The sequence below is a fragment of the Cavia porcellus genome, unplaced genomic scaffold (genome assembly GCF_034190915.1).
Source record: "Cavia porcellus strain 051 isolate PalLab524CR breed Dunkin Hartley unplaced genomic scaffold, mCavPor4.1 scaffold_12, whole genome shotgun sequence".
In the NCBI taxonomy this organism is placed as follows: domain Eukaryota; kingdom Metazoa; phylum Chordata; class Mammalia; order Rodentia; family Caviidae; genus Cavia; species Cavia porcellus.
In genome coordinates, this window is record NW_026947495.1 from 65,626,325 (window position 1) to 65,653,648 (window position 27,324).

General features: G+C 41.8%; 1 protein-coding gene across 1 annotated transcript in view; it reads right to left on the reverse strand.

Annotated features, from left to right (window-relative positions):
• Ttn (titin) overlaps nucleotides 1-27,324 on the reverse strand; it is a 267,085-nt gene that overhangs the window by 31,877 nt on the left and 207,884 nt on the right. Inside the window, exons 293-310 of the mRNA XM_063259376.1 lie at nucleotides 27,023-27,298; nucleotides 26,621-26,920; nucleotides 26,228-26,530; nucleotides 25,665-25,964; nucleotides 24,641-24,928; nucleotides 24,004-24,300; nucleotides 23,610-23,912; nucleotides 23,208-23,513; nucleotides 21,938-22,225; nucleotides 21,548-21,838; nucleotides 21,186-21,470; nucleotides 20,351-20,938; nucleotides 20,157-20,261; nucleotides 19,089-19,286; nucleotides 18,703-18,999; nucleotides 18,027-18,614; nucleotides 17,628-17,930; nucleotides 419-17,524 (exon numbers count right to left, since the gene is read on the reverse strand). Coding sequence (XP_063115446.1) covers nucleotides 419-17,524; nucleotides 17,628-17,930; nucleotides 18,027-18,614; nucleotides 18,703-18,999; nucleotides 19,089-19,286; nucleotides 20,157-20,261; nucleotides 20,351-20,938; nucleotides 21,186-21,470; nucleotides 21,548-21,838; nucleotides 21,938-22,225; nucleotides 23,208-23,513; nucleotides 23,610-23,912; nucleotides 24,004-24,300; nucleotides 24,641-24,928; nucleotides 25,665-25,964; nucleotides 26,228-26,530; nucleotides 26,621-26,920; nucleotides 27,023-27,298 — 22,422 coding nt within the window. The remainder of the gene's footprint in view (nucleotides 1-418; nucleotides 17,525-17,627; nucleotides 17,931-18,026; nucleotides 18,615-18,702; nucleotides 19,000-19,088; nucleotides 19,287-20,156; nucleotides 20,262-20,350; nucleotides 20,939-21,185; nucleotides 21,471-21,547; nucleotides 21,839-21,937; nucleotides 22,226-23,207; nucleotides 23,514-23,609; nucleotides 23,913-24,003; nucleotides 24,301-24,640; nucleotides 24,929-25,664; nucleotides 25,965-26,227; nucleotides 26,531-26,620; nucleotides 26,921-27,022; nucleotides 27,299-27,324) is intronic.

Consider the following 27,324-nt stretch of genomic DNA (forward strand, 5'->3'; position numbering starts at 1 on the left):
TCTAAATTCATCATAGGTTAAAAAAAAAGAAGGAATGAGATAAACAATCTTAATGAGGAATGAGATAAACAATTCTTAGAGAAACTTCATTATATAGTTTCTGCATATAGATAATACGTGTATATATGCAGTTAAATATGATCAAACTTAAATTCAATATATCATGAGAAATTCACTTTGTGCTATAGTATGAATAGTTTGAGGTGAATCAAAAGCACGTAAGGGTAAATAAAAACTAGAAAGTATCACAGTATTCTAAATCTTTTTTTTTTTTTTTTTTTTTAGCGGCACCGGGGATCAAACTCATGACCTTGTGCTTACCAGACAGGTGCTTATGCCACTGAGCTAAATCCCCAGCCCAAAGTATTCTAACAAAATTAATATAGATACATTGGTTTTCCTTGTGCTTAAAATGTACCTGTTATTTTGACACCTTCTTTCGTTTCAGCTGGCACACCAATGCCAAACTCATTCTCTCCAGACACTCTGAAGTAATAAGTGGCTCCTTCTTGTAAGTTGGTAACTTTGTAGGATAGGCGGCTGCAGCTGTTGGTGACAGTAACCCAGGCTTTCTTGCTGGCCTCCCGTTTTTCTATGTGGTAATTCTTCACGGCTGCTCCTCCATCATTCTCAGGAACATCCCAGGATAACACCGCACTCTCTTTGGTTACTTCACCCACTGTAATACTGGCGGGAGGACCTGGAGAATCTAAAACTTTGACAATGAAGGTCAGTGAAGCAGCACTTAACACATTCTGAATTGTTAATGTGTATTTTCCAGAATCACTTCTGTTGGCATTTTCAACAGTCAGCGAGGTCCGAGAATCTGTGGAATCAATGTATGCCCTGGTGCGGAGGTCGGTGTCTGGCTTGCTCCATGAGACGCTGGGGACTGGTCTTCCTCGGAAAGGCACAGTCATGGTAAATGAGGCACCGGCTTTGACAATCAAAGTCTTCCTCATCTCGCTGTCAATATCGAAAACGGGTTCTTCTTCTCTTTCTTTTGCTATCTGAGGATCAGAACTGTCGCTGGGATCACTAGCACCAACCTTATTGACCGATCTTACTCTGAAGACATACTCAGTGCCTGTTGTTAGTCCACTCATTGTATATTCTGTGCCTCTGAAACTCTGAATGGCAGTTTTCCAGTCAGTTTCATCGGATCTTTTGTATTCAACTGTGTACCCAGTTATTGGGGCCCCACCATCAAACAAGGGCTTAACCCAGCCAATAGTTATTGTTGTCTTGCCAGAGTCCACAATTGTTGGTTTGGATGGAGGAGATGGTAAAAACATTGGATCTTCTGCCCGAACTAAGGGAGAGGGTTCACTTGGAAGACTTAGACCAGCAGCATTTTCTGCATAAACTTGGTATTCATATTCACATCCTTCCCGAAGTCCTGTTGATTTCACTCTCAGATCATAAACTGGTTTTTTGTTTACACGTACCCATCGTAGGCCATTTTTCTCTCGCCTTTCAATGATATATCCAGAGATATCACTGCCTCCATCGCTTTCTGGTCTTGCCCAGCAAAGCGTCATGGAATCTTTGGTCACAGATGTAATTTCCAAGGATGTAGGTGGGCTTGGAACTGTAAATGGGTCTAGTGCCTTCACAGCTACACTCTCTAGGTGCTCACCAACACCATATTTGTTAACACCAGTTACTCTAAAGATATACTCATTGCCTTTGAGTAACTTGGTCACTTTACAGGAAGTTGTCCTCAACTCGGATTCACATATTGTCCAGGCAAGGCGGCTTGTTTCACGCTTTTCTACAATGTAATAGTCAATATCTGCACCACCATCTTCTTGGGGACGTCCCCATGAGAGAGAACATTTCTCAGCAGTAAGGCCATGGATTTCAAGTGGTCCTGCAGGTGGACCAGGTCTGTCAAGAACTTTGCAGTTAACTGTCACAGAGCGAGTTCCTGCAACATTCTTCAAAGTTAGTACATACTGCCCAGTGTCTCGCCTTATACAGTCTTTAACTGTTAACAAGGTAGTGCAATCTGTTGAGATAATTTCTGTTCTTGCTCTTTCTTCAATTTCTGTGCCATCCTTGGCCCAGGAAATTACTGGTAGAGGTCGCCCTGCAATGTCTGCATTTATCTTAAGGACCTCTCCAGCTTTGACAACAATAACATCTCGGAACTTGACATCCATCATAATTCTTGGAGCCTCGACATCATCTTTGACTGTAATTGGTCCAGTGGATTCAGATGGTTCACTAATTGAGTCAGCAGCATTTTTTGCAAAAACCCGGAATTCATAACGCTGATCTTCAGTAAGTTCAGTTACTTCAAAGTATGTTTCTTGTATATTGGTGTAGTTGCACTTCAGCCACCGGCCATCTGGTAGTTCCCTACGTTCAACAATATAGCCTGTGATCTTAGCTCCACCATCATAATGTGGTTTAGACCATTTGAGTGAGACTGACTTTCTTGTGATGTTAGTGACTTCAGGTTGTCCAGGAGGATCACAAGGATCTCTTGCAGGAACTGGTTCACATGCTTTACTGCATTTACCAATCCCAGCAATATTCTCAGCATATACACGATACTCATACAGCAGTCCTTCATCAAGACCAGAGACTTTCATTTGAGTATCTGCAATGAGGAGTTTGTTTGCCTTTGACCAAAGAATGCTGCTTCTTTCTTTATATTCAAGGTGATAGCCAATAACTTGACTTCCTCCATCATTAACAGGCACTTGCCAGCTCACAAGCATGGTAGATTTTGTGGCATGTACAACTTTAGGAGTACCAGGAGGACCTGGAGGGGTGAATGGATACTCTGCAACAACAGGTGAAGATTCGCTGTAGGAGCTCTTTCCATACCTGTTTTCTGCACACACTCGGAACTGATACTCACTTCCTGTTATTAAACGAACTATTTTAATAGAGGTTCTTGCAACTGCTTGTGAAACTACTTGCCATGTGGTAGAAGTGGTTTCTCTCTTTTCGACGATGTAATTGCTAATTTGGCAGCCACCATCATATTCTGGAGGAGTCCAAGAAATGCTTACATTGTCACAACTAACCTCATCAATATGTATAGGCCCTGGAGGTCCTGGTTTATCAAGAACAATTACAGTAATAGGAACTGTTAGCGATCCAGCACTGTTCGAAACACACAACTCATAAGTTCCAACATCTTCCCTTGAAGCTTCTTTAATAGATAGTGTTGTGACAGTCTTTGAAGAAGAAACGTTGACTCTAGTTGTTTCTCTAAGAACCTGACCATCTTTTTTCCAGCTTACTGTAGCTTGAGGTCTTCCCTTGTATGGTACCTCAATCTTGAGTTGGTCTTTGGCCTTTACATTGAAAGTATGGAAAGGAAGCTCAACTGAAGGCTTTATTTCTATATCCTTTGCAATTACTGGAACCCCAAGTTGTCTTGGATCACTTCTTCCTTTTTCATTAACTGCAGATACCCTGAAGACATACTCTTCTCCAGCAGTTAGGCCCGATATGGTTGCTTCTAGAGTCTTAACTTGTGTGCAGGTGCTCCATTTTTCACTGCCTTTAGTCTGCATTTCAACTACATAACCAGTAATCTTGCTGCCACCATCACTTTCTGGTTTCTCCCACTTAATTGTAGCTGTGTTACGGGTCACATCCACAAGAGTTACTCTTCCTGGTGGGAGGGGTGGTTCTGATACTTTAACAGGTTCAGATGTTTCAGCTGGTAAACCGATCCCATATTCATTAGCAGCCAAGACTCGGAAGTAGTAAGAACATCCTTCTTGTAGATTTTCAATTTTAAATGTATTCTTAGTGCAGTTGTTTGTAATAGTAGCATAGGCTTTCCTTGTGGTCTCTCGCTTTTCAACAATGTAGTTTGTAATCTTGGCTCCACCATCAATAAGTGGTGGCTCCCAGGCCAGTGTCACTGAGTCTTTCTTTACTTCTCTTACAGTCAAATTTACAGGGGCACTTGGTGAGTCAAGAACTCTGACATTAACAAAAGCTGTTTTGGAGCCACTGTTATTTTCAAGCGTCAGATTATACCGACCGCTGTCAAATCTGGTAACATTATCAATCACTAACATGGTATATGAGCTGGTCACCTCGATCTGGGCCCTGTCAGTGAGAATACCTTCAGCCTTTTCCCATTTAACTTCCGGTTCTGGTCGACCTTTGATTGTGACAAATAAGCGTAAAGTAGCGCTTGCACGCAAAATGACCACTTTTCTGAGGTCAGCATCAAGTTCTATTTCTGGTGGTTCTGTTCTTTCTTGAGCAACAACAGACCCAGGTATAGTTGCAGGTTCACCTACGCCTTCAGAATTCAGGGCACAGATGCGGAAGTTGTATTCAGTATTTTCTTTAAGCTTGGTTACTGTGAACTGCTTTCCTTGTAATCCTGTTGGTGGAGTGCAAGTTGTCCATTCATCAGCAGAGGCTTCTTTGACCTCAATAACATAACCTTTAATGGGTGCACCACCATCATAAATGGGCTTATTCCATGCCAGGGAGACAGAAGATCTGGAGGTGTCTGTCACTTTTGGGTTGCTTGGTGGACCTGGTGGATACAAGGCATCACAGGCACGGTAGAAAACAGATGGCTCACTAGGTTCACCCACACCAGCTGCATTCTCAGCAGCAACTCTGAATTCATATGAATGGCCTTCAGTAAGTCCAGTTACCCTGAATCGCAGATCTGTTAGTGTTTTCTTGTTGCACTTGGTCCATCGAACACCCTCTTTATCTCGTTTTTCAAGAATGTAGCCCTCAATTTCAGCACCTCCATCATCTACTGGGCGTGTCCATGTTACTACCATAGAATCTTTGGTGATTGCTGAGGCCTCCGGTGTTGAAGGAGGACCTGGTAGCTTATATGGATTACAAGCTATCACAGGCTCAGATTCCAGGGGCTCTCCAATTCCATATTTATTCACAGCCATGACACGGAAAATGTATTCATTACCAGGGAGAAGTTTGGTGACTTTGTAGTTAAGGGCTTGTACCTCAGTTGAAACCTGGGTCCAGGAGAGTCTGCTTGTCTCTCTCTTTTCAATGATGTAATGTGAAATGTTAGCACCACCATCTTGCAGAGGTGGATTCCATGCCAGATAACATTTTTCTGCTGTAACTCCAGAAACTTTCAGAGGTGCTTCAGGAGGCCCTGGCCTGTCAAGCACCTTTACAGTGATGGGTATAGTCTTTGTACCACCAACGTTGCTGAGTTTCAGAATATATTGCCCTCCATCTGTCCGTATGCAATCTTTGACAACAAGAGTTGTCTTCTGAATGGTAGATTTAATTTCCATCCTAGCAGCTGTTTCTTCAAGCTCTTTTCCATCTTTTGACCAAACAACATCAGGTATAGGTTTGCCATGGATGTCAGCTTCAAGAACAAAAGTCTCTCCTGCATGAACAACAATGACGTCTTTATATTTTGGATCCAGTGAAGCATTTGGTGCATCAATTTCATCCCTTGCAGTAATTGCTCCACTGCTTTCAGATGGTTCACTCAAGTTGCCAGCTGCATTTCTTGCAATTACTCTAAATTCGTATCTTTGGTCTTCCACAAGTCCACTCACTGTAAATTCAGTTTCTAATACATTGGTAAAGCTGGCTTTCATCCAGCGGCCATCAGGTAGGTCTTTCTTTTCTACAATGTACCCTGTTATTTTGCTACCGCCATCATAGGCAGGTTTCTTCCATTTCAGTGTGACACTGTGTCTTGTAATAACAATGGCTTCAGGACGACCAGGTGGGTCACAGGGATCACGAGCAACAAAACATTCTGATACTTTGCTAGGCTTGCCAATACCAACAATATTTTCAGCAGAAACCTTGAACTCATACTCAAGGCCCTCATCAAGCCCAGTTGCTTTGAATTTGGTGTCTTGAATGGGGATCTTATTTAACTTGACCCATAAAATGCTATTCTTTTCCTTCTGTTCAAGATGGTAGCCAATAACTTTGCTACCTCCATCATTAACTGGCTCATGCCATTCCACAAGCATTTGATCTCTTGAGATTGATGTCACAAAAGGAGTTCCAGGTGGCCCAGGTTCTTTAAATGGATATTGTACAATAACTGGTTTAGAGTCCAGAGAGGTACTTTTACCATATCTGTTTTCAGCATAAATTCTAAACTGGTACTCACTGCCTGTTTTCAGTTTGGTTATTTTAATGGTGGTTCTTGCAACTGTTGCTGATACCATATTCCAGGTGGTGGTGGTTGTATCTCGCTTCTCTACAATGTAATTACTTATTTGGCAGCCACCAGTATAGGCTGGAGGTTCCCAAGATATGACCACAAAGTCTGCACTAACTTCGTCAAACTTTACTGGTCCAACTGGAGGTCCAGGCTTTTCCAAAACAATAATGCTGAGATTTTCTGTTGCTGTGCCTGCACTGTTTGTTGCGGTGATGGTATATTTTCCAAAATCATCTTTGCTACTTTCTTTAATATGTAAAATAGTTGAAGTAGCTGTTTCTTCCACATTTACCCTTGTGGTCTGTTTAAGAGGCTCACCATCTTTGACCCAAGAAATTGTAGGTCTTGGTCGACCAATGATAGGAATTTCTATTTTAAGGTCTTCTCCAGCTTGGACACTATATGTGTTAAATGGTAACTTAAAACTAGGCTGTATAGTCAAGTCTTTGGCTATGACAGGAACACCAAGCACTCTTGGATCGCTTCTGCCTTTCTCATTATAAGCCTTGACACGGAACTGATATTCTTGTCCAGAACTTAAGCTAGTAACAACGGCATTACAGACTTTAGATTCAGCCACAACATTCCACTTCTCAGTTCCTTTAGGCTGCATTTCAACAACATAACCCAGGATCCTGCTTCCACCATCATGTTCAGGCTTCTCCCACATAAGGGATGCACTGCTCTGGGACACATCAGTGAGTGTGACCTTCCCTGGTGGGGAAGGAGGTTCAGAAGCTTTCACAGCATCTGTGGTTTCCACTGGAACACCAACTCCAAACTCATTCTCAGCCATGACTCTAAAGTAATAAATGGCTCCTTCTATAAGGTTCTCCACTTTAATGCTTGTTTTGTTGCATTTACTACTCACATTAGCATATGCTTTCCTGGTTGACTCACGTTTATCAATAACGTAGTTCTTAACCTTTGCCCCTCCATCAATGATGGGTGGCTCCCATACCAGAAAAACAGAATCTTTTCTGATTTCCTTGACTGCCAAATTCTGTGGTGGTCCTGGGGTGTCAAGAACTTTCACAGTTACAAAAGCGGACTTAGATCCACTGCTGTTTTCCAACTTGAGAAGGTATTTTCCAGCATCATTTCTATCACAGTTATCTATTGATAGTTGGGTATAGTTTACTCCCTTTTCAATTTGAACCTTATCTGTGAATTCACCTTCCTCTCGAGACCAAGTGATCTCAGGAGTTGGGCGACCTTTGAATGGAATATGAATTCTGGCAGATCCACCAGCTCTTACAACGATTCCTTTTCTTAACTCAGAGTCAAGGTCAAGTTCAGGAGCTTCAAGTTTATCTTCTGGTTTCACAGTACCAGGAACTGATGCAGGCTCACCTAAGCCAACTTTGTTGAGGGCACAGACTCGTATTTTATATTCTTGGTGTTCAATGAGTTTTGAGATTTCAAACCGAGTGACTTTCAGGCCAGTCGGTGGAGTGACTATTTGCCATTCTTCTTCATCTGCTTTACAGATTTCTACAACGTATCCCAGGACCTCACTACCACCATCGTAGATGGGTTTGCTCCAGGCAAGTGTAATTGAACTTCTAGTGGTGTCTACAATGTGTACATTGGTGGGTGGACCAGGTTTGAACACAGGATCACAAGCCTTATAATAAACTGTGGCTGGACTTGGTTCTCCAACTCCAGCAGCATTTTCAGCAGAGACTCTGAATTCATACTCATGGTCTTCTGTTAATCCTGTCACTCTCAAACGCAAATCTGTAATGCGGCGTTTATTACATTTTATCCATCGAATGCCACTTCGGTCTCTTCTCTCTACGATGTAACCAATGATCTCACTTCCACCATCACTATCTGGACGGTTCCAACACACAGTCATAGAATCTTTGGCAATGTTTGTGACTTCCAAGCTTTTTGGTGGTCCAGGAAGCACAAATGGATTTTTCATTAGTACTGGTGCAGATTCCAGAGGTTCTCCAATACCATATTTGTTGACAGCCATTATACGGAAAATATACTCATTTCCCTCTAGAAGTTTGGTAATTTTCAGAGAATTGGTCACAACTTCTGAAGCAACAACAGTCCATGCAAGCCTACTGGTTTCTCGTTTTTCAACAACATAGTGAGAAATGTCACTGCCACCATCCTGAAGTGGCGGAGACCACGCTAATGTGCATTTTTCAGCAGTAACTCCAGTAACCTGAACCGGTCCTTCTGGTGGTCCTGGTCTATCTAATACTTTCACATTTACTGGGAAAGACTTAGAACCTGCGACATTGGAGGCTCTTAAGATATACTGCCCACCATCGATTCTAATGGCATCCTTTATAATAAGTAAAGCCTTGAAATCTGTGTTCTTTATTTCACATCTGGCAGATTCTTCAATTTCCTTATCACCTCGTAACCACTCAATGGTAGGTAGGGGCTTTCCATGGACGTCAGCCTCAAGCCTGAATGTTTCTCCAGCATTTACCACTATTGTGTCTCTGAATTTTGGATCCATTGAAATTCTTGGGAGTTCAACCTCATCCTTGGCAGTTATCGGTCCAGTACTGTCAGAGGGTTTACTTATTGCACCAGCTGCATTCTTTGCAATGACCCTGAACTCGTATCTTTGATCTTCAGTAAGACCTGACACAGTAAATTGAGTTTCAATGACATTCGTGAAGCTAGCTTTCATCCAGCGACCCTCGGGTAAATCACGTTTCTCTACAATGTAGCCTGTAATCTTACTTCCGCCATCATACTCAGGTTTGGTCCACTGCAAAGTGATTTCATTTCGCTTAACTATTATTGCTTCTGGGGTTCCTGGTGGGTCACAGGGATCTCGGGCTACATAGCATTCTGAATTCTTGCTTGGTTTGCCTATACCAACGATATTTTCAGCAGAAACTCTGAATTCATATTCAATGCCTTCTTCAAGATTTAGCACTTTAAACTGGGTGTCATGAATAATAGTTTTGTTGACTTTTGTCCACAAAATACTATTTCTTTCCTTTCTCTCGAGATGGTAACCTATGATAGGGCTTCCACCATTATTGATTGGTTCATGCCACTGTATGACCATAGAGTCTTTGGAAATGACTGTGGCAAATGGTGTGCCTGGAGGGCCTGGTTCTTTGTAGGGATATTGAGCCACAACTGGTTCTGACTCCAGGGCAAAACTCTGTCCATACCTGTTTTCAGCAAATATTCTGAATTGGTATTCTGTACCAGTTTTCAGTTTGGTTACTTTGAGTGTAGTTCTAGCAACAGTGGCAGAAACAACATCCCATACTGTGGTGGTTGTGTCTCTCTTCTGAACAATGTAGTTAGTTATCTGGCAGCCCCCTGTATATTCTGGAGGCTGCCAAGATAATGTAATACTCTCGGCACTGACTTCATCAAATTTAACAGGTCCTTTTGGAGGATCAGGTTTATCCAGAGTTATAATTTCAATGGATGCTGTTTTCTGACCAACAACATTGGCAACTGTGATTCCATAGTGTCCACTGTCATCCTTATGAGTTTCTTTAATACTGAGTGTGGTGAGGTCAAGTGAATCAGTAACATTGATTCTTGTGGTCTGCTTCAGAGGAAGATCATCTTTAGTCCAGGTAATAGTTGGCTTAGGACGTCCAGAAATTGGTACTTCTATTTTCAGATCTTGGCCAACTTGTACACTGTAACTGCTGAATGCAGGTCTTACATCTGGCTCTATAACCAGATCTTTGGCAATGATTGGAACTGCAAGGGATCTAGGATCACTTCTTCCTTTTTCATTTACGGCAACAACTCTAAAAAGATATTCTTCTCCCTGAGTTAGGTTGGTTATTACTGCCTCAAGGGACTTTACCCGAGCACATTCTGACCATTTCTCACTGTGTTTAGCTTGCATTTCCACAATATACTGAATGATTTTACTGCCACCATCATGTTCAGGTTTTGTCCAGCTCAGAGAAACACTGTTTCTGGTCACATCATCCACAGTAATTTTGCCTGGAGGTTGTGGGACTTCTGCAACCTTAATTGGATCAGCAGTGCGGGCAGGAAGGCCGATACCATATTCATTCTCAGCTGTTACTCTAAAGTAATAACTGCAACCTTCTTGGAGTTGATCAATTTTCCAAGAATTCTTATGGCAATTTGTTACAACAGCAGCATACGATTTTCTTGTGGCTTCACGTTTCTCAACAATGTAATTTTTGATCTTGGATCCCCCATCTAACAAAGGAGGTTCCCATGTAATTGATACTGAGTCTTTGGTGATTTCTGTGACTTTCAGGTTAATAGGTGGACTCGGTGTATCCAAGACTCTCACGGAAACAAAGGCAGACTTTGTTCCACTGCTGTTCTCTAATGTGAGAGTATATTTTCCAGTATCATATCGATTGACGTTGTCAAGAACAAGAGAGGTGAAACTGCTAGTGACATCAATTATCGCTGCATCTCGGATTTCACCATCCACCTTCCCCCATTTCACTTCTGGGGTAGGACGACCTTTTATGGGAACAAACAGCCTTAAGGAGCCACCTGCCCTTATATTTATAATTTTCCTTAGTTCTAGGTCAAGATCTATATCTGGTGCTTCCAATTTTTCTTCAACTATTACAGGCCCTGGGACATCAGCGTGTTCGCCAACTCCAGCTTTATTAATGGCACAGATACGGAAGTTGTATTCATGCTTTTCTACTAGCTTCTCTACTTCTATATTTGTCTTACTGATTCCAGTTGGTGGGGTGCACATGGTCCATTCACCAACACTCACATCACATTTTTCAACAATGTATCCTTGGATTTCACAGCCACCGTCATATATTGGTTTGCTCCAGGAAAGGAAAACTGAAGATCTGGTAATATCCATGACTTTGGGGTTGTTCGGTGGACCTGGTTTGTAAATAGGATCACAAGCTTTTTGGTATGTGGAAGGAGGGCTTGGTTCACTAAGTCCAGCAGCATTCTCAGCTGAGACTCTGAATTCATAATCGTGGTTCTCTAAGAGCCCAGTTACTCTCAAGCGCAACTCGCCAATCAGATGCTTGTGGCATCTTGTCCAGCGAATGCCCTCTCTATCCCGTTTTTCAAGGACATATCCAAGAATCTCACTGCCACCATCAGATGCTGGTCTTTCCCATACAACAATCATTGAGTCCTTGGTCACTGTCGTGACTTCTGGAGCTTTTGGTGCATCTGGTACTACGAATGGATTCTTTGCAATTAATGACTCAGATTCAAGAGGTTCACCAACACCGTATTTGTTTACAGCCATTATCCGGAAAACATATTCATTGCCTTCAAGAAGCTTAGTAACCTTGCAGCTGAGAGTTTGCACATTGGCATCAACCACAGTCCAGACAAGACGGCTGGTTTCTCGCCTTTCCACAATATAATTTATGATGTCACTTCCACCATCCTGAAGTGGGGGTTTCCAGGCTAGTGTGCATTTTTCTGCTGTAACCCCTGATATAACAACAGGTCCTTCAGGTGGCCCTGGTCTATCAAGAACTTTCACATTCACAGTCACTGATCTCTCTCCTGCAACATTTTTAGCCTTCAGGATATAATTTCCACTGTCAACACGTATTGCATCCTTTACACTGAGACTGGTGGAGAAGTCAGTGCTCTTTATTTCTAATCTAGCTGTGTTTGAAAGCTCCTGTTCACCTTTTATCCACTGAGTGGTTGGTATTGGTTTGCCATGTACATCTGCATCAATCTTGAATGACTCACCAGCATGAATCACAATTGTGTCTTTGTATTTGGGGTCCATACTAATTCTTGGTGGATCTACCTCATCTCTTGCTGTTATTGCTCCCGTGCTTTCTGAAGGTTCACTGAACACTCCTGCGGCATTTCGAGCTATAACCCGGAACTCATATCTATGATCTTCAATCAGGCCAGTTACTTCAAATTGGGTGTCAATGACATTAGTAAAACTGGCTTTCATCCAGCGGCCCTCAGGCAATTCTTTCTTCTCAACTACATAACCAGTGATCTTGCTTCCACCATCATAGGTAGGCTTCTTCCACTGAAGAGTCACAGAATTCCTGGTGACAATGATTGCCTCTGGTCGTCCTGGTGGATCACATGGGTCACGAGCTACATAGCATTCTGATGGTTTACTTGGTTTGCCGATGCCCACAATGTTTTCTGCAGAAACTCTAAATTCATATTCAATGCCTTCCTCAAGGCCAGTTGTCTTGAACTTGGTATGAGGAATTGGTGTTTTATTCAGTTTGACCCAGAGGATGCTATTTCTTTCCTTGCGTTCTAGATGATAACCAATGACTCTGCTTCCTCCATCACTGACTGGCTCATGCCATTGTACTTCCATGCTGTCCTTGGAGGACAAAGTGACGAATGGCGTGCCAGGTGGACCAGGAACTTTGAATGGATACTGGGCAACTACAGTCTCTGAATTGAGGTAGGTACTCTTTCCGTATCTATTTTCAGCGGCAATTCTAAACTGATATTCACATCCGGTCTTTAATCTGCAGGCCTTTATTGTTGTCCTTGCAACTGTAGCTGACACAATTTGCCAAGTGGTTGTGGAGGTATCCCGTTTCTCTACAATGTAATTGTTGATGGAACTTCCACCATCATACTTTGGTGGTTCCCAGGAAAGCGTAATACTGTCAGCTGTCACTTCGTCCATTTTAACTGGTCCAGTCGGAGGCCCTGGTTTGTCAAGAACGATAATATTAAGGGTTTCGGTAGCCTCACCAGCTGAGTTAGTCAGTTTAACTATGTAATGTCCAACATCTTCTCGGCAGGCTTCCTTTATTGTCAGTAGTGAATTATTTTCTGTGCTTTCTGCATTTACTCTAGTTGTCTGCCTCAGTGGTACATTATCTTTATGCCAGGTGACAGCTGGTGTGGGGCGGCCAATGAATGGCACATCAACTTTAAGGTCTTCACCTGCTAGTACAGTGAAAGTATTGAATAGGAGCTTGAAGGCTGGTGGAATGACAAGGTCTTTGGCAATTACTGGCACACTCAGTTGTCTGGGATCACTGATGCCCTTTTCATTCTGAGCTGAAACACGGAAAGAGTATTCCTCGCCCTGGATCAGTCCAGTTATAGTGGCTTCAGTGACTTTGACTGTGGCACATGTGGCCCATTTATCACTGCCTTTGCTCTGCATCTCTACAATGTAACCTAAAATGCGGCTGCCTCCATCATGCTCTGGTTTCTCCCAAGACAGTGACACACTATTTCTTGTGACATCCACCAAAGTGATTTTTCCTGGAGGAAGAGGCCGTTCTGATGCTTTCACAGACTCTGCAGTTTCAGCCGGCAACCCAACGCCATATTCGTTTTCAGCAAGAACCCTGAAATAGTAACTACAGCCTTCCTGAAGCTGATCTACCTTCCAGGAAGTCTTGTGGCAGTTTGTTGCAACAGTTGAATATGCTTTTCTTGTGGATTCTCGCTTTTCAACAATGTAGTTATTTATTTTTGATCCCCCATCAATAAGAGGCGGCTCCCACGTCAGGGTGACGGATGTCTTTGTGACCTCTTTCACTTTCAGATCCTGTGGAGGGCCTGGTGTATCTAACACTCTAACATTGACAAATGCAGACTTACTGCCCGAGCTGTTCTCTACAGTCAGTATGTATTTGCCACTGTCAAATCTGTTTACATTTCCAACAATGAGCAAGGTATAAGAGCTTGTGGATTCAATGCTAGCTTTATCCAAAGACTCTCCATGTTCGCGGGCCCATTTCACCTCAGGTGCAGGCCTTCCTTTGATTGGAACAAAAAGTCTCAGTGTGCAACAGGCCCTTATAGTGACAACTTTGCGCAGGTCAGCATCCAGTTCAATCTCTGGAGGCAGCATCCTGTCTTCAGCCTTTGGAGTTCCAGGGACGAGGGCGGGTTCCCCGAGTCCTTCAGAATTCATGGCATAGATACGGATTTTATATTCCTGGTTCTCTAGGAGGCCAGTGATGGTATAAGAAGTTGCCTTGAGTCCAGCTGGTGGGGTGACAATCTGCCATTCGTCTTCTTCTGGCAGGGCAATCTCAACCATGTACCCAGTGATTTCTGAACCACCATCATAGATAGGTTTATTCCATGCAATTGAAATAGATGATCTGCTTGTATCAAGAACACGTGGGTTACCTGGTGGGCCAGGTTTAAACACGGCATCACAAGCTTTATAAAATGGACTGGTAGAGCTTGGTGCACTAATACCAGCAGCATTTTCTGCCATAACCCTGAACTCATATTCATGTCCTTCTGTCAGTCCAGACACTTTATACCTTAAATCAGTTAGGGTTTTCTTGTTGCATTTCACCCAGCGTTGTCCAGCTTTATCACGCCGTTCCACAATATAATTTATGATTTCACTCCCACCATCAGAGTCAGGATGTCCCCAGCAGACAACCATGGAATCTTTAGTAATAGTTGTAACTTCAGGGTTTTTGGGTGGATCGGGAGGTCCATATGGGTCCACTGCAAGCACAGGTTCTGATTCCAGTGGCTCTCCAACTCCGTATTTATTTACAGCCATGACACGGAATATGTATTCATTGCCTTTCAAAAGTTTAGTGACCTTCAGTTTTGTTACTTGGACTTCGGAGGCTACATTTGTCCATGCCAACCTGCTGGTTTCACGTTTCTGTATTACATAATGTTCTATTTTGGCACCTCCATCATCCAGTGGAGGCAACCATGACAGTACACACTTCTCTGCTGTCATATCAGATACAGCTAAAGGTCCTTCAGGTGGGCCCGGTCTATCAAGAACTCTGACATTGAAAATATGTTTGGCAAAGCCACCAGGATTAGTTGCTGTGAGGACATAGGCACCACTGTCCTTCCTTGAGGAATCCTTGTTTATCAGATTAGTGGAGAAATCTGCAATTTTTATTTCTAATTTTGCTGTGCCTTCAAGCTCCTTTCCATCCTTGGTCCATTCCATTGTTGGTGGTGGGCGACCTGAAACATCGGCTTCTAGCTTGAATGCTTCACCTGCCTTTATTATAACTGTGTCCTTAAATTTAATATCCACCATTATCTTTGGTGCTTCAACGTCATCCCTGCATGTAATGGCATCTGATGGCTCAGAGGGTGGACTGATAGCACCAGCAGCATTTTTGGCAATTACGCGGAATTCATATGCAGCATCTTCTGTTAGCCCACTGACTGTAAATTCATTCTCCAAAATGTTGCTGAAGTTGGCCTTCAGCCACCGTCCATTTGGAAGGTCTCTCTTTTCAACTATGTAACTAGTAATTTTAAAGCCTCCAGTATATTCAGGCTTAGCCCATTTAAGTGTCACTGTGTGTCTAGTAATATTTAGAGGTACTGGTTTCCCAGGTGGGTCAATGGGGTCCAAAGCAAACACTGGTTCAGATGGCTTGCTTGGCTTGCTTTTGCCTGCCATATTTTCTGCAATTACTCGGAATTCATAAGCAATACCATCTGTGAGGCCACTGGACTTGAAAATGTTGCCTGGTACTAATGCTTTACTCACAGTTTGCCACTGAATACCATTTCTTTCTTTTCTTTCAACATGATATCCTAAAATGGGGCTTCCACCATCTGAAAGTGGCTCATGCCAGCTGATTGTTATTGAGTCTTTGGTAACTGCAGTTACCTGAGGGGTACCAGGAGGTCCGGGTACTTTAAATGGATAGCTGGCAACTACAGATGCTGATGTGATGCCTGGTCCAACTCCATATCTATTTTGAGCTTTTACACGGAATTGGTATTCCACTCCAGTAGTAAGGCGAGTGGCTTTATAGGTAGTACGTATAACAGTGGTTGCTAACTCTACCCATGTAGTACTATCAGTCTGTCGCATTTCCACCACATAATTGCTTATTGGTACACCTCCATCATTCTCAGGTGGGTCCCAAGAGAAGGTTACAAAGTCAGATGAAATTTCATCAAATTTGATTGGTCCAGTAGGTGGTCCTGGGATATCATGGACTTGAACAGTGATGACATCACCGACCTCTCCTACAATGTTCTTTGCTGTTAATGGATATGGTCCACTGTCACTTCTGACACACTCATTGATATTTAAGATGGTTGACGTTGCTGTATTTTCAACATTGACTCTCTGTGTCTGTTTAAGAACTTGGTCTCCCTTTTTCCAAGTAACTGTGGGCTTTGGTCGACCAAGCACTGGAATTTCAACTTTGATATTTTCACCAGCTCTGGCAATGACCAATTTCTGGTAGATGCCCCGGAGATCCAGCTCTGGAAGCATTGTCTGCTCCTTCACAACAACTGGTCTGCTTTCTCTAGGGGCACTTCTTCCTGCACTGTTCACCGCCATCACTTGGAAGGTATATTCCTCCCCTTCCGTTAGATTCTTCACAACACATTCTAACCCTTTTACAGTTGTGATGTGGGTCCACTGGTCAGAGCCTTTCCTCTGGGCTTCAATCACATAGCCGGTGATCTTACTACCGCCATCGTGCTTTGGTTTGGGCCATGCCAAGCTGACTGTGCTCCTAGTTATGTCCATAATGTTCAGGCTGTCTGGGGGTGATGGTGCTTCAGAGGCTCTTACAGGTTCTGTGGTTTCTGCTGGCTCACCAATTCCATATTCATTTTCTGCCATCACTCTGAAGAAGTATTCACATCCTTCAGACAAGTCAGTAACTTTATATGTGCATTTATGGCATTTAGTGGTAACTGTGGAGTAAGATTTCCGCGTTGCTTCACGTTTCTCCACAATATAGTTTGTTATACGTGAGCCCCCATCAAACAGAGGCAGGTCCCAGTGCAGGGTGACACTGTCCTTAGTGATGTCTGTTGGCTTTAGGTTAAGGACGGGGCCTGGAGTATCCAGGACTCTGACATTTACAAAGCCACTTTTCTTCCCAGCTGGGTTTTCGATGGTCATCACAAATTTCCCAGTGTCGTATCTATTACATTCCGGGATAATCAGAAGAGTGAATGATTCTGTATTTTCGATATTGGCTCGGTTTTTCAGGTTCACATCATCCTTGGTCCATGTCACTTCAGGAGCAGGACGACCTTTAATTGGCACAAAGATTCTAATACTGAGTCCTGCTCTAACCACAAGTGTTCTCCGAAGCTCAGCATCCAGTTCAAAGTCAGGAGCCATTTCCCGCTCTACGATTTCAACATTTGGAATAACTGCTGGCTCCCCCACACCTGCGTCATTGATAGCACTGATTCTAAAGTTGTATTTTTCTTTAGTCTGAAGCTCAGTGACAACAAACTGAGTGATTCGGAGGGCAGTTCCTGTTGTATCTTTTATCCAGGCTTCGTCTCCTACTTTTTGATGCTCTACCACATAGCCAGTGATCTCAAGTCCACCGTCATAGTGAGGCTTGCCCCATGCTAAAGAAGCAGATTTCTTGGTAGTATCAGTGACATGTGCATTTGAAGGTGGTCCTGGAGGATCTGAAAAAGATAAACAATATATATTAAAAGTTTGGCTTTTGGATAACTTCTCTATAAAACTGGAACTCCCAAGTGGGGAGTGTTGAAAAGGATAAATACTAACATGCTACATCTTTCATTAAAACAGGATTTGATGCGTCACTAGGTGGACCAATTCCTGCTTTGTTTTCTGCACTGACACGGAATTCATAGGTGCTTCCTTCTTGCAGTCCGGTTACTTTGCATCTTAGATCTGAAACTGGTGTCTTTGTTGCTCTCACCCATCTCAAGCCTTTCTTTTCTTTTCTTTCTATGTGATATCCTGTAATCTCACTGCCACCATCATCAGCTGGTCTTTTCCAACTGATAGTGGCACTATTCTTGGTGACATTTGATACCTCTGGTTTTCCAGGAGGGCCAGGAGGACCTAGAAAAAAAAAAAAACAAATTTGTAAGTAATTCATGATTTCCTAAATGCTGCAGTAAATGTTTATACGTCAGTTCCCTGGTATGCTCTACGTACCAAATCTGTCTACCATTTTGACAGGTTCAGACTGCACAGGTTCTCCTTTGCCGTAGTGATTCACAGCTGAGACACGGAAGATATACTCATTCCCTTGGATTAGCTTGGTTACCACATGCCTGCAAGTCTGAATATCTTCAGCAACCACTGTCCACAAAAGTCTGCTAGTTTCTCTCTTTTCAAGAACATAGGACTTAATTGGTGATCCACCATCTTCCAAGGGAGGTGTCCATGTCAGTGTCGCCTTTTCAGCAGAAACATTGCTGATTTCAATAGGCCCTGGGGGACCAGGTACATCAAGGACTGTTACTTTCACATGTTCCTCCTTCGTGCCAAAAGGATTGGTAGCAGTGATCGTATATTCACCAGCATCCTTTCTACTAGAATACTTGACTGTAAGTGTGGAAGATGTTGGAGTCGAAGTTATCTGCGAGATATCTGATGGTCTGATGTCTTTTCCTGCCTTGGACCAAACTGACTTTGGAAGAGGTTTGCCAAGGATACTAATGGCACTCAAAACAATAGTTTCCCCTGCTTTAACTGTTAGCCCATCTTTTATGGTGGGATCGAGGACAATGGTTGGTGCCTCTGCAAAGAAAAAAATACATTTTAATCAGAAAAGGAAAGAGACTTAATTTTGCTGTTTTTTAATATAGTAAAAATAAAATTGACCTACCGTATTCATCCTTGCAAATGATGGTTCCTGTACTTTCCGATGGAGCACTGATGGCCCCTGCTGTATTCTTTGCCCTTATTCTGAATTCGTATTTTCCACCCTCCACAAGGTCAGTTACAGTAAAAGCACAGTCAGGGACATTTACATGGTTGGCTTTCATCCAAGTCTTAGAAGGCAGATCTCGCTTCTCCACTATATATCCAGTTAACTTATGACCACCATCATACTTGGGTTCAGTCCAAATGAGAGTCACTGAATTTCTTGTTACATTAATAACCTCAGGTTTTCCAGGGGGGTCTAAAACAAAAATAAAATCAGTCAAACAAATACCGATGTTTGCTTCATATAGTAAAAGTCCTTGGGTTTTTCTTCATATAATGACTTACCAATTGGATCAAGAGCCACAACTGGCTCTGATGGTAGGCTTGGCTTGCCCACTCCTGCTAAATTGATTGCCATGACTCGGAATTCATATTCAAGACCTTCAGTTAATCCTGTCACTTTAAAGTCTCTCATTCTTATTGGAGTCTTGTTAGCTCTCTTCCACAAGAGGCTGTTTCTTTCCTTGAACTCTATGTGATATCCTATGAATAAAACCAGGAGTGAATCAATTCAGATGCAAAGTACAAATACAGACTGACAAATATATATATATACATATATATATATATATATATGTATATATATACAGATCAACTTTACTGCACATATATTCAAATTATTTACATGTTGAACAGATAATCATTCATACTAACTACACTTTTATTACTCAGGCATAGTGCCATTTTTCCCTCCTAAAATATCTATGTTTGCTGGGAAACCAAGCAACCAGCCTGCCTCATGTTAAGCAATAGTGAACCTACTGGTCCACAGCCTAGAGTCAAATATCCCACTTACCTTACCCCCTTCTTCTCCCCTGCCCCCGTTAGCAAATGGGAACCAGAAATCTGAGCATCTCCTGGGAGGTTGACCATAGCAAATAAGGGGGATTTCCTTCTACCATTTCTTTGAAGGCAAATATTTTTATTACTGTTTTGCTCTATTCTGATTAATGGTACAGCTCTATTCAATATTCTGTTTTGATAAGTTCTATAATGTTCTGTATTTCATTTTACTTTGATATACATGATTAAAAGAACAACTATTGTAAAGATAATGAAATATACTGTCATACCTATTAAAAAAAATTTTTTTAAAAAAGAAATAACTATCTTTAGTGCCCCTCCGTTGAACATTAGCTTACAAAAGTAGAGATTGTCACCATGAAAGTCTTTATTAACTGTTACATTAGAAAGCTTTCAATGAAATCAAACACCAGTCATATGTACTGAAAGAAAAATAATTGTTCTATACGCAGACAGTGTTATAAACAATGAGCACACATTTATTTCATTTTCATGGAAATACCTGGAAGGAACACTGACAGAGCTGTAGGGTAAGAACAAACTGCATACCTGTGATTGGAGAGCCACCAGTCTTCTTGGGGTCGGTCCAAGTAAGAGACACGGAATCATGTCTAACATCCACAATGTTGGGAGGTGGAGGAGCGTCGGGCACATCTAGGGAAAAGCACATAAGGCAGATTTTATAACAAAGAACCACCACAAAACCATATTTTATTTGTGATTTTTGCCTTTGAGGTACTTACCAAATGGATGTTTGGCCACAATTGGCTCTGATTTCAGGCCTTCTCCTACACCGTATTTATTTTCAGCACTGACTCTGAAGGTATATTCCATTCCCTCATGAAGTCTTGTTACTCTAAAGGAGGTTTTCTGGACAGCGGAAGCGCAGGTCACCCACTTATTATTCACTGAGTCTCTCTTCTCTAGGATATAGTTGGTGATTTCAGAACCTCCATCGTCCTTTGGAGGAGCCCACTTCAAGGTCATGGCTTCTGCCGTAACTTCATCAAATTTGATTGGCCCAGTGGGGATGCCAGGTTTGCCAACAACTTTTATAGAGAGAGTTCCTTCCTTGGTGCCGGCAACATTCTTGAGTGTGATTGTGTATTTCCCAGCATCAGATTTTCGGCAATCATATACCACAAGGGTTGTGTTAACTGCAGATGTCTCAACACTGACTCTCGTGTCAGTTGCTAGAGGGTCTTCTCCTTTCTTCCAGGTTACTGACGGTGCTGGCTTGCCTTTGATGGGGATCTTAAGACGGAAGTTGCTGTTTTCTTTAGCCAAATAGCACAAATCAGGTAAATCCTTTAAGTCAAGATCAGGAGCCACTGCAAAACAGCAAACATAAATTATTGGTTTTCTTCCCTTGGGGGTAGGGATCAAACCCAGGCTTCATGTGTGCTGGGTAAATACTCCTTCATTGAGCTGTATTCCCAGCCTAGCAAATTAAGACCAGGCAATTCACTTTTTCAGATCATTATAGCCTTTAATGGATTTTTTTTGACAGGCTAGTGTGTAAAGCACACTTTTGATGACAATAAGAAGAAAATGAAATGTCTGGGGGAGGGGACTTACCAATATCATCCTTTGCCATGACTGTGATTTCGCTCGGGGTACCTTCTCCATTTTCATTCTCAGCACACACCCTGAAGGTGTATTCCTTCCCTTCAACCAAATCTTTTGTGGTATACTGCAGGCTTAATGATTTCATCACTCGTTGCCACTTATCTTCACTCAGGAAATCAACTGCATAGCCAGTAATTCGACTTCCACCATCGCTGCGAGGCTTTTTCCAGCCAATGGTGCAAGATGACTTAGTTACCGACAATGCTTTCAGGTCCACGACTGGTCCAGGGGTTTCTAAGGCAAAGGAGAAAAGATAAGTCTACGCCCCAGCTAACCAACATCACTTCACACTGTGGGGTTCATTTGCTCACCAGAAGCTTTGACGGCATCCCGTGTTTCCCCAGGATCGCCAATGCCATACTCATTTTCAGCAAATATTCTGAAAAAGTAGGATTTCCCCTCCTCCAAGTTAGATACTCTGAAGCTCGTTTTTGAGCACTCGGTGGTCACTGTAGACCATGACTTCCTTTCTGCATCGCGTTTTTCTACCACATAGTTTATAATGGGGCTTCCACCATCAATAATGGGAGGATCCCAGGTGACATAAGCGGAGTCTTTGGACACGTCCTTTACAGTCACATTGACAGGAGGCCCAGGAGTATCTGGAGAAGTAAATAGGAATCGTACAAAATTTCATTCATGTGAATATATATAAACTATAGTTTTACACACATATGATTCTTGTCTTCAAATAGACTTACCAAGCACTTTCACTACAATGGTGTATTCTTTTTTACCACAGCTGTTCTCCAGGGTTAAGATATATTTTCCTGCATCATATTTGTTCACATTTTCACAGCGTAAGAAAGTGTCAAAGTCAGTTGACTTTATGTCCAGTCCAATCCTTTCTCTTAGATTGACATTTGGTTTGGACCAAGTAATCTTTGGAGGTGGCCGTCCTTTTACTGGCACATAGAGTCGCATTGTAACTCCAGCACGTAATATGAGTGTTTTCCGTAATTCAGCGTCAAGCTCTCCCTCGGGTGGAACTATGTATTTGGGCGTGAAGGAAATTAATAAAAATTTAATAGGTATATTTCGAGGATTGGCCTTATTACTCCTAAAATATATTTTCTTTTAAAAATTCATTTCTTGTTCACTAAAACATCCTTTATATAATTCTCAAAAGTGTTTCAATACTTTTTACCAATTGTTGATCTTTCTATTTTCTAACACGTGTTATGCTCAACCAGGTATTGCTGGAAGGGTCGGTACCTTCTGTACTCATAAATCCTACATAATATCAAACTCTAGGAAAGAAAGTGGGTGATTGGTCTTTGACACTCCTCCATTCTTGTTTTACTTTCTTATATTCTGTGAAGGCACTCTGCCATGCACAGTACTCTGGCTGTTTTTATTATTTCATTGTAGAAAGAGAATTATAGAGTCAGTGAAATGTAATGCCAAGTAACTTTTTTTTTTACCAGTACCAGGGATCAAACTCACAACCACATGCTTGCAAGGCAGGTGCTTATGCCGCTGAGCTAAATCCCCAGCCCCAAGTAACTTTTTTTTAAAAAAAAAAGCACTGGAGAACTAGTGATGGAGAGTAAGCGAATAGAAATAATAATGGAGAGCAGTTATGATGGAGAGGCAATTACATACCCTCGGAGATGGTAGACTGCAACAGTAAATTGTAACCAGAAGAATAATTTAGATAGGTAAGATAAATAATTCTTTAATTTAAAACCTTCTTTATTCTCCAAATAAAATTCCCACATTACCTATTCCTTGGGAGACATGAAATTTTCAGGTATATATGAAAAGCTTTTCAAAACCACAAGTCACCTTGCATTTCCTTTGGCCTACTTACAGCAGCATGAAATACAAACCCAGTTCCCTTAAAGTGTGTGCCTGGAGTTACTAACTCCAAAGCGCATAAATAAATCAGTCTACACAATGGAATTCTATCCTCCCTCTTATCATACAAATTGATGAGAAAGGTCCAATCTATCTTTAGGTAATACTTACTTAAGATGTCCTTCGGGCAGTGTTTATCTGGCACATCACTGGGGTCACTGTACCCAATCTTATTAACGGCATACACACGGAACTGATATTCTGTATTTTCAATCAGGCCAGTCACTTCAAAGCGGGTTTTCTGGAGCTTCTCTGGTAAATTGCACCTCACCCAGTGATCAGAGTCAGCTCGCTTTACTTCAACGAGATAACCGATGATAGGACTCCCACCATCATAAGCTGGCTTGCCCCAAGAGAGACTCACGGAGCTACGGGTTGTATCATATACTTTAGGGAAAGCTGGTGGGCCAGGAGGGTCTGAGGATAAAGAATTGTAGAAAATTTTAATTAAAACTTCATTCTTGGTTGTTTAATGCTGATTGTAAGAGTATGGAAGGCTTTGATGAAACTTACACAGAGGATCCTGAGCATACACAGCTTTGGATGCGTCACTGGGTTTGCCTGGTCCAGCTTTATTTATAGCTGTGACTCGGAATTCATATTCGGTACCTTCTTGGAGACCTGTTGCTTTTATTGTTCTTTCTATCACAGGTTTTCTGTTGACCTTAGTCCAGTTAACTGCCTGAGTTTCTCTCTTTTCAAGCAAATAGCCAGTGATGGGGGAGCCACCATCATCTGCTGGAGGTTTCCAGCTGACTGTCATGTGATCTTTGGTTATGTTGCTGATAACAGGAGGATCACAGCGTCCAGGTGGGTCTGCAGAGATTGATTCAAAAGTCAGCTTTGGAAAGCTAACTGGTAATATTAAAAAAAATTAAAAGGAACAACTATAAGAAAATGTTCTTACCAAACGGGTTTTTAGCAATTGCTGGTTCAGTAAAGATTGGATCACCCACTCCATATTTATTTTCTGCGCAGATACGGAATTGATATTCGTGGCCCTCGATGAGCTTCTCCACGCTGCAGCTGGTGATGGGTATGGTAGAAGACACTTGAGCCCAGTTGGGCCTGCTTGTTTCACGTTTGTCCACAATATAGTTGGTGATTTCTGAACCTCCATCTTCAAGAGGAGGCTCCCAAGAAAGCATTGCACGATCTGAATACATTTTGTTGATTTTCACAGATGCTGGAGGACCTGGCTTATCTGAAAAATTAAGGAGGAAAGGTGAAATTTAAGGGAATGAGTACAGAGTAGAAGTCTGGACCCCTGGGCTGCAGTCGTTACATTGTCATTAACTTTCTGTATGAACCTGAAGTCTTAACTTATCAGAATCTCAGTTTCTTAATATATAAAATTAGGTAATTGTAATATGTGATTTCTAATCATTTTCTACCTCTAAAGGATTATTCTGTGATAAGATTAATTCAGTGGTTCGGAAATATATATGAGTAAATATATTTTTTCTCACATATTTCTTTATAAATGTTATTTACATGCCCTCAACCTAAGTAAAACTGGGATTCTAATTAAACTCATTACTTACCTAATACTTTAAGCTTGATGGTGGCTGACTTGGAACCACTTGAATTCTCAGCAGTTATGGTATAATCTCCTGAGTCCTTCCGGTTCACACTGAATAACTCCAAGGTACACAGATTCCGCTGCATGGCCATCTTTATGCCTTCTGATGGTTTTACTGGTGTGCCATCCTTCTTCCAAGAAACAGTTGGCATGGGTTTACCAAAGACAGTAGCATCCAAGCAAACATTAGTTCCAGCTTTCACGGTAAGCAAAGATTTCATAGCCACACTCAGGTCTATCCTGGGAGGAACTAGAAAGAAACAAGATAAAAGGACTTAGTGGAGGCAAAAATATATAATTCTTATTAATAATAGAAGTTCATGGGGTGTATATCTTTCAAGGATATTTTTACCTTTCTAGACAAATAATTTCACATATTTATGACGTACAAGGTGATGTTTTGGTATATGTATATATTACAGAATGATAAAATCAACATATTCCTTTCACCCACTCAGTGTTTGTTGTTGTTGTTATGAGAACATTTAAAACCTACTCTTTTCTGCAGCATTAACAACTAAGGTCACCAAGCTATGTAGTTGATCAGTACCATTTATTCCTACTAACTGGAAATTTGAATCTTTTGACTGACATGTACCCTTTTTCTGTTTCCTGTCCCCTGATAACAATCAAGCATAAGGTTTTTTTTAAAAGCAATATATTTATTACAAAAATAACAAAAAGCTTAATATAGAAGTTTGACAATGCTGAGAGCATAAAAGAAATAAATTTCTATAATTCCAACATCTCTACATAATCATTGCTATCATTAAATGCATTTGGTAGTCATAGTTCTTAGAGTCTTTTTATGTCCTGCTTTTAGGTTAAAATGTTGTCTCTTGAATGAAAATTTTAGTGTGATGTCCAGAGTACCTATCATTATATTTTCCCTTTTTATCATAGGGATAGGTTTAGTATCTTTATTGAATGTAATAAACTTCCTGAATACTGTACATCTCTCCCGATAATGTTCAGTGGAATCTTACCATTTTCTGCAAGGATGGTCACTGGATCAGAAGGTTCAGAAGGCTGGCTAATGTTTACTGCAGTCTTGGCAATTGCTCTAAATTGGTATTGAGCATTCTCTTCTAAGCCAGTGGCTGTGTACTCTTCCTGAGGTATCTGGTGAGGTGTAGTATTGCACCGTACCCACTTATCACCAGGAAGTTTACAAGCTTCTACAAAATAGCCAATAATTTTGCTCCCTCCATCATGCTTGGGACGGGCCCAGATAAGAGATGCAGAATTCTTGGTGACATCAGTAACTTCAGGTTTCCCAGGAGGATCTAAAAGTAAAAGAAATACTCTCAGTATTTAGATTGCTAACGGAAGTATAAATTCCATACTTCACATTGTTACCCTGTTCCTAAATGATGAGCTTAAAAGGATACACTTTTGAGTCCTTACTCTGTGGCTTACAAGAGTTATATGCAGAACATTTTCATGATAAGAGACAGAACCTATTCCTGAATGGAAGTAGTAATCTTCAGAGGCTCCAAGATTTAAATGACCTCCATAATACTGGAAAACAAAGCCCCTACACACTTACCAACTGGCATTCTTGCAGTTACATATTCTGTTGGTTTGCTGGGAGGGCTGGATCCAGCTTTGTTCAGGGCATAGATTCTGAATGAATACTCTAGACCTTCAACAAGGCCAGCACAAGGATATTCAGTTGACCGGACAGGAGTATCATTCGCTTTCACCCAGAGTAAACTGTTTCTTTCTTTGCGTTCAATCAAGTAACCAGTAATAGGGCTCCCTCCATCACTGTCTGGTCTGTCCCACGCGACAAATATGCAGTCTTTGTTGACTTTAGTGACTCGTGCATTCTTTGGTTCACTAGGCACATCTGCAGATGAATATAACAGAAATGTCAGCTTGTGCTCTTAAGTAATAGAGTGGGAAGAAAAGTTTCTTTTTTTCCTCAGAAAGCACATACCAAATGGGAACTTAGCAATCATCTTTGGAGACGTGAGAGGCTCTGAAATTCCAAATCGATTTTCAGCACGGACCCGGAACATGTACTCCTGGCCTGGGATCAGCTTTCCAATCCTGCAGGAAGTTTTTGTGACTGAAGCTAGGGCCGTGACCCAGTTCCCTTGGCTCACATCACACTTCTCCACTACATAATTGGTGATGTTACTGCCTCCATCCTCCAGAGGGATGTGCCATGACAGGGTACAAGCATCGGCATCAATATCAGCAATGTCAAATGGAGGCTGAGGGGGTCCAGGGGCATCTGCATGAACCAAGAGGGAAGAAATGTATGAGCATGGATTTGATGGGGAAAAAAATGTTGTGATCTTCATATCTGAAGACCATTGTCCTATGCTTAGCTTACCCATGACAATGACTTTGACTCTTTGAGTGTCTGTTCCAGAACTGTTCTCTGCTGTGAGGCTATAGTAACCACTGTCTTTCCTAGTAACATCTTTTATGATCAGAACAGAAGAGTTATCTCCTTTGTGAACTGCCAGGTGGCTGGACGTGACAACTTCATCTTCTCCTTTTTTCCATTTGCAGATGGGGTGAGGCTTTCCATACACATGGGCTTCGATGCGGAGTTTCTTCCCAGCTTTAATAGTAATTTGCTCTGGCAGAAGGATCTTTGGTGGCACTAAAAGTAAAAGGAAAGCATTAATT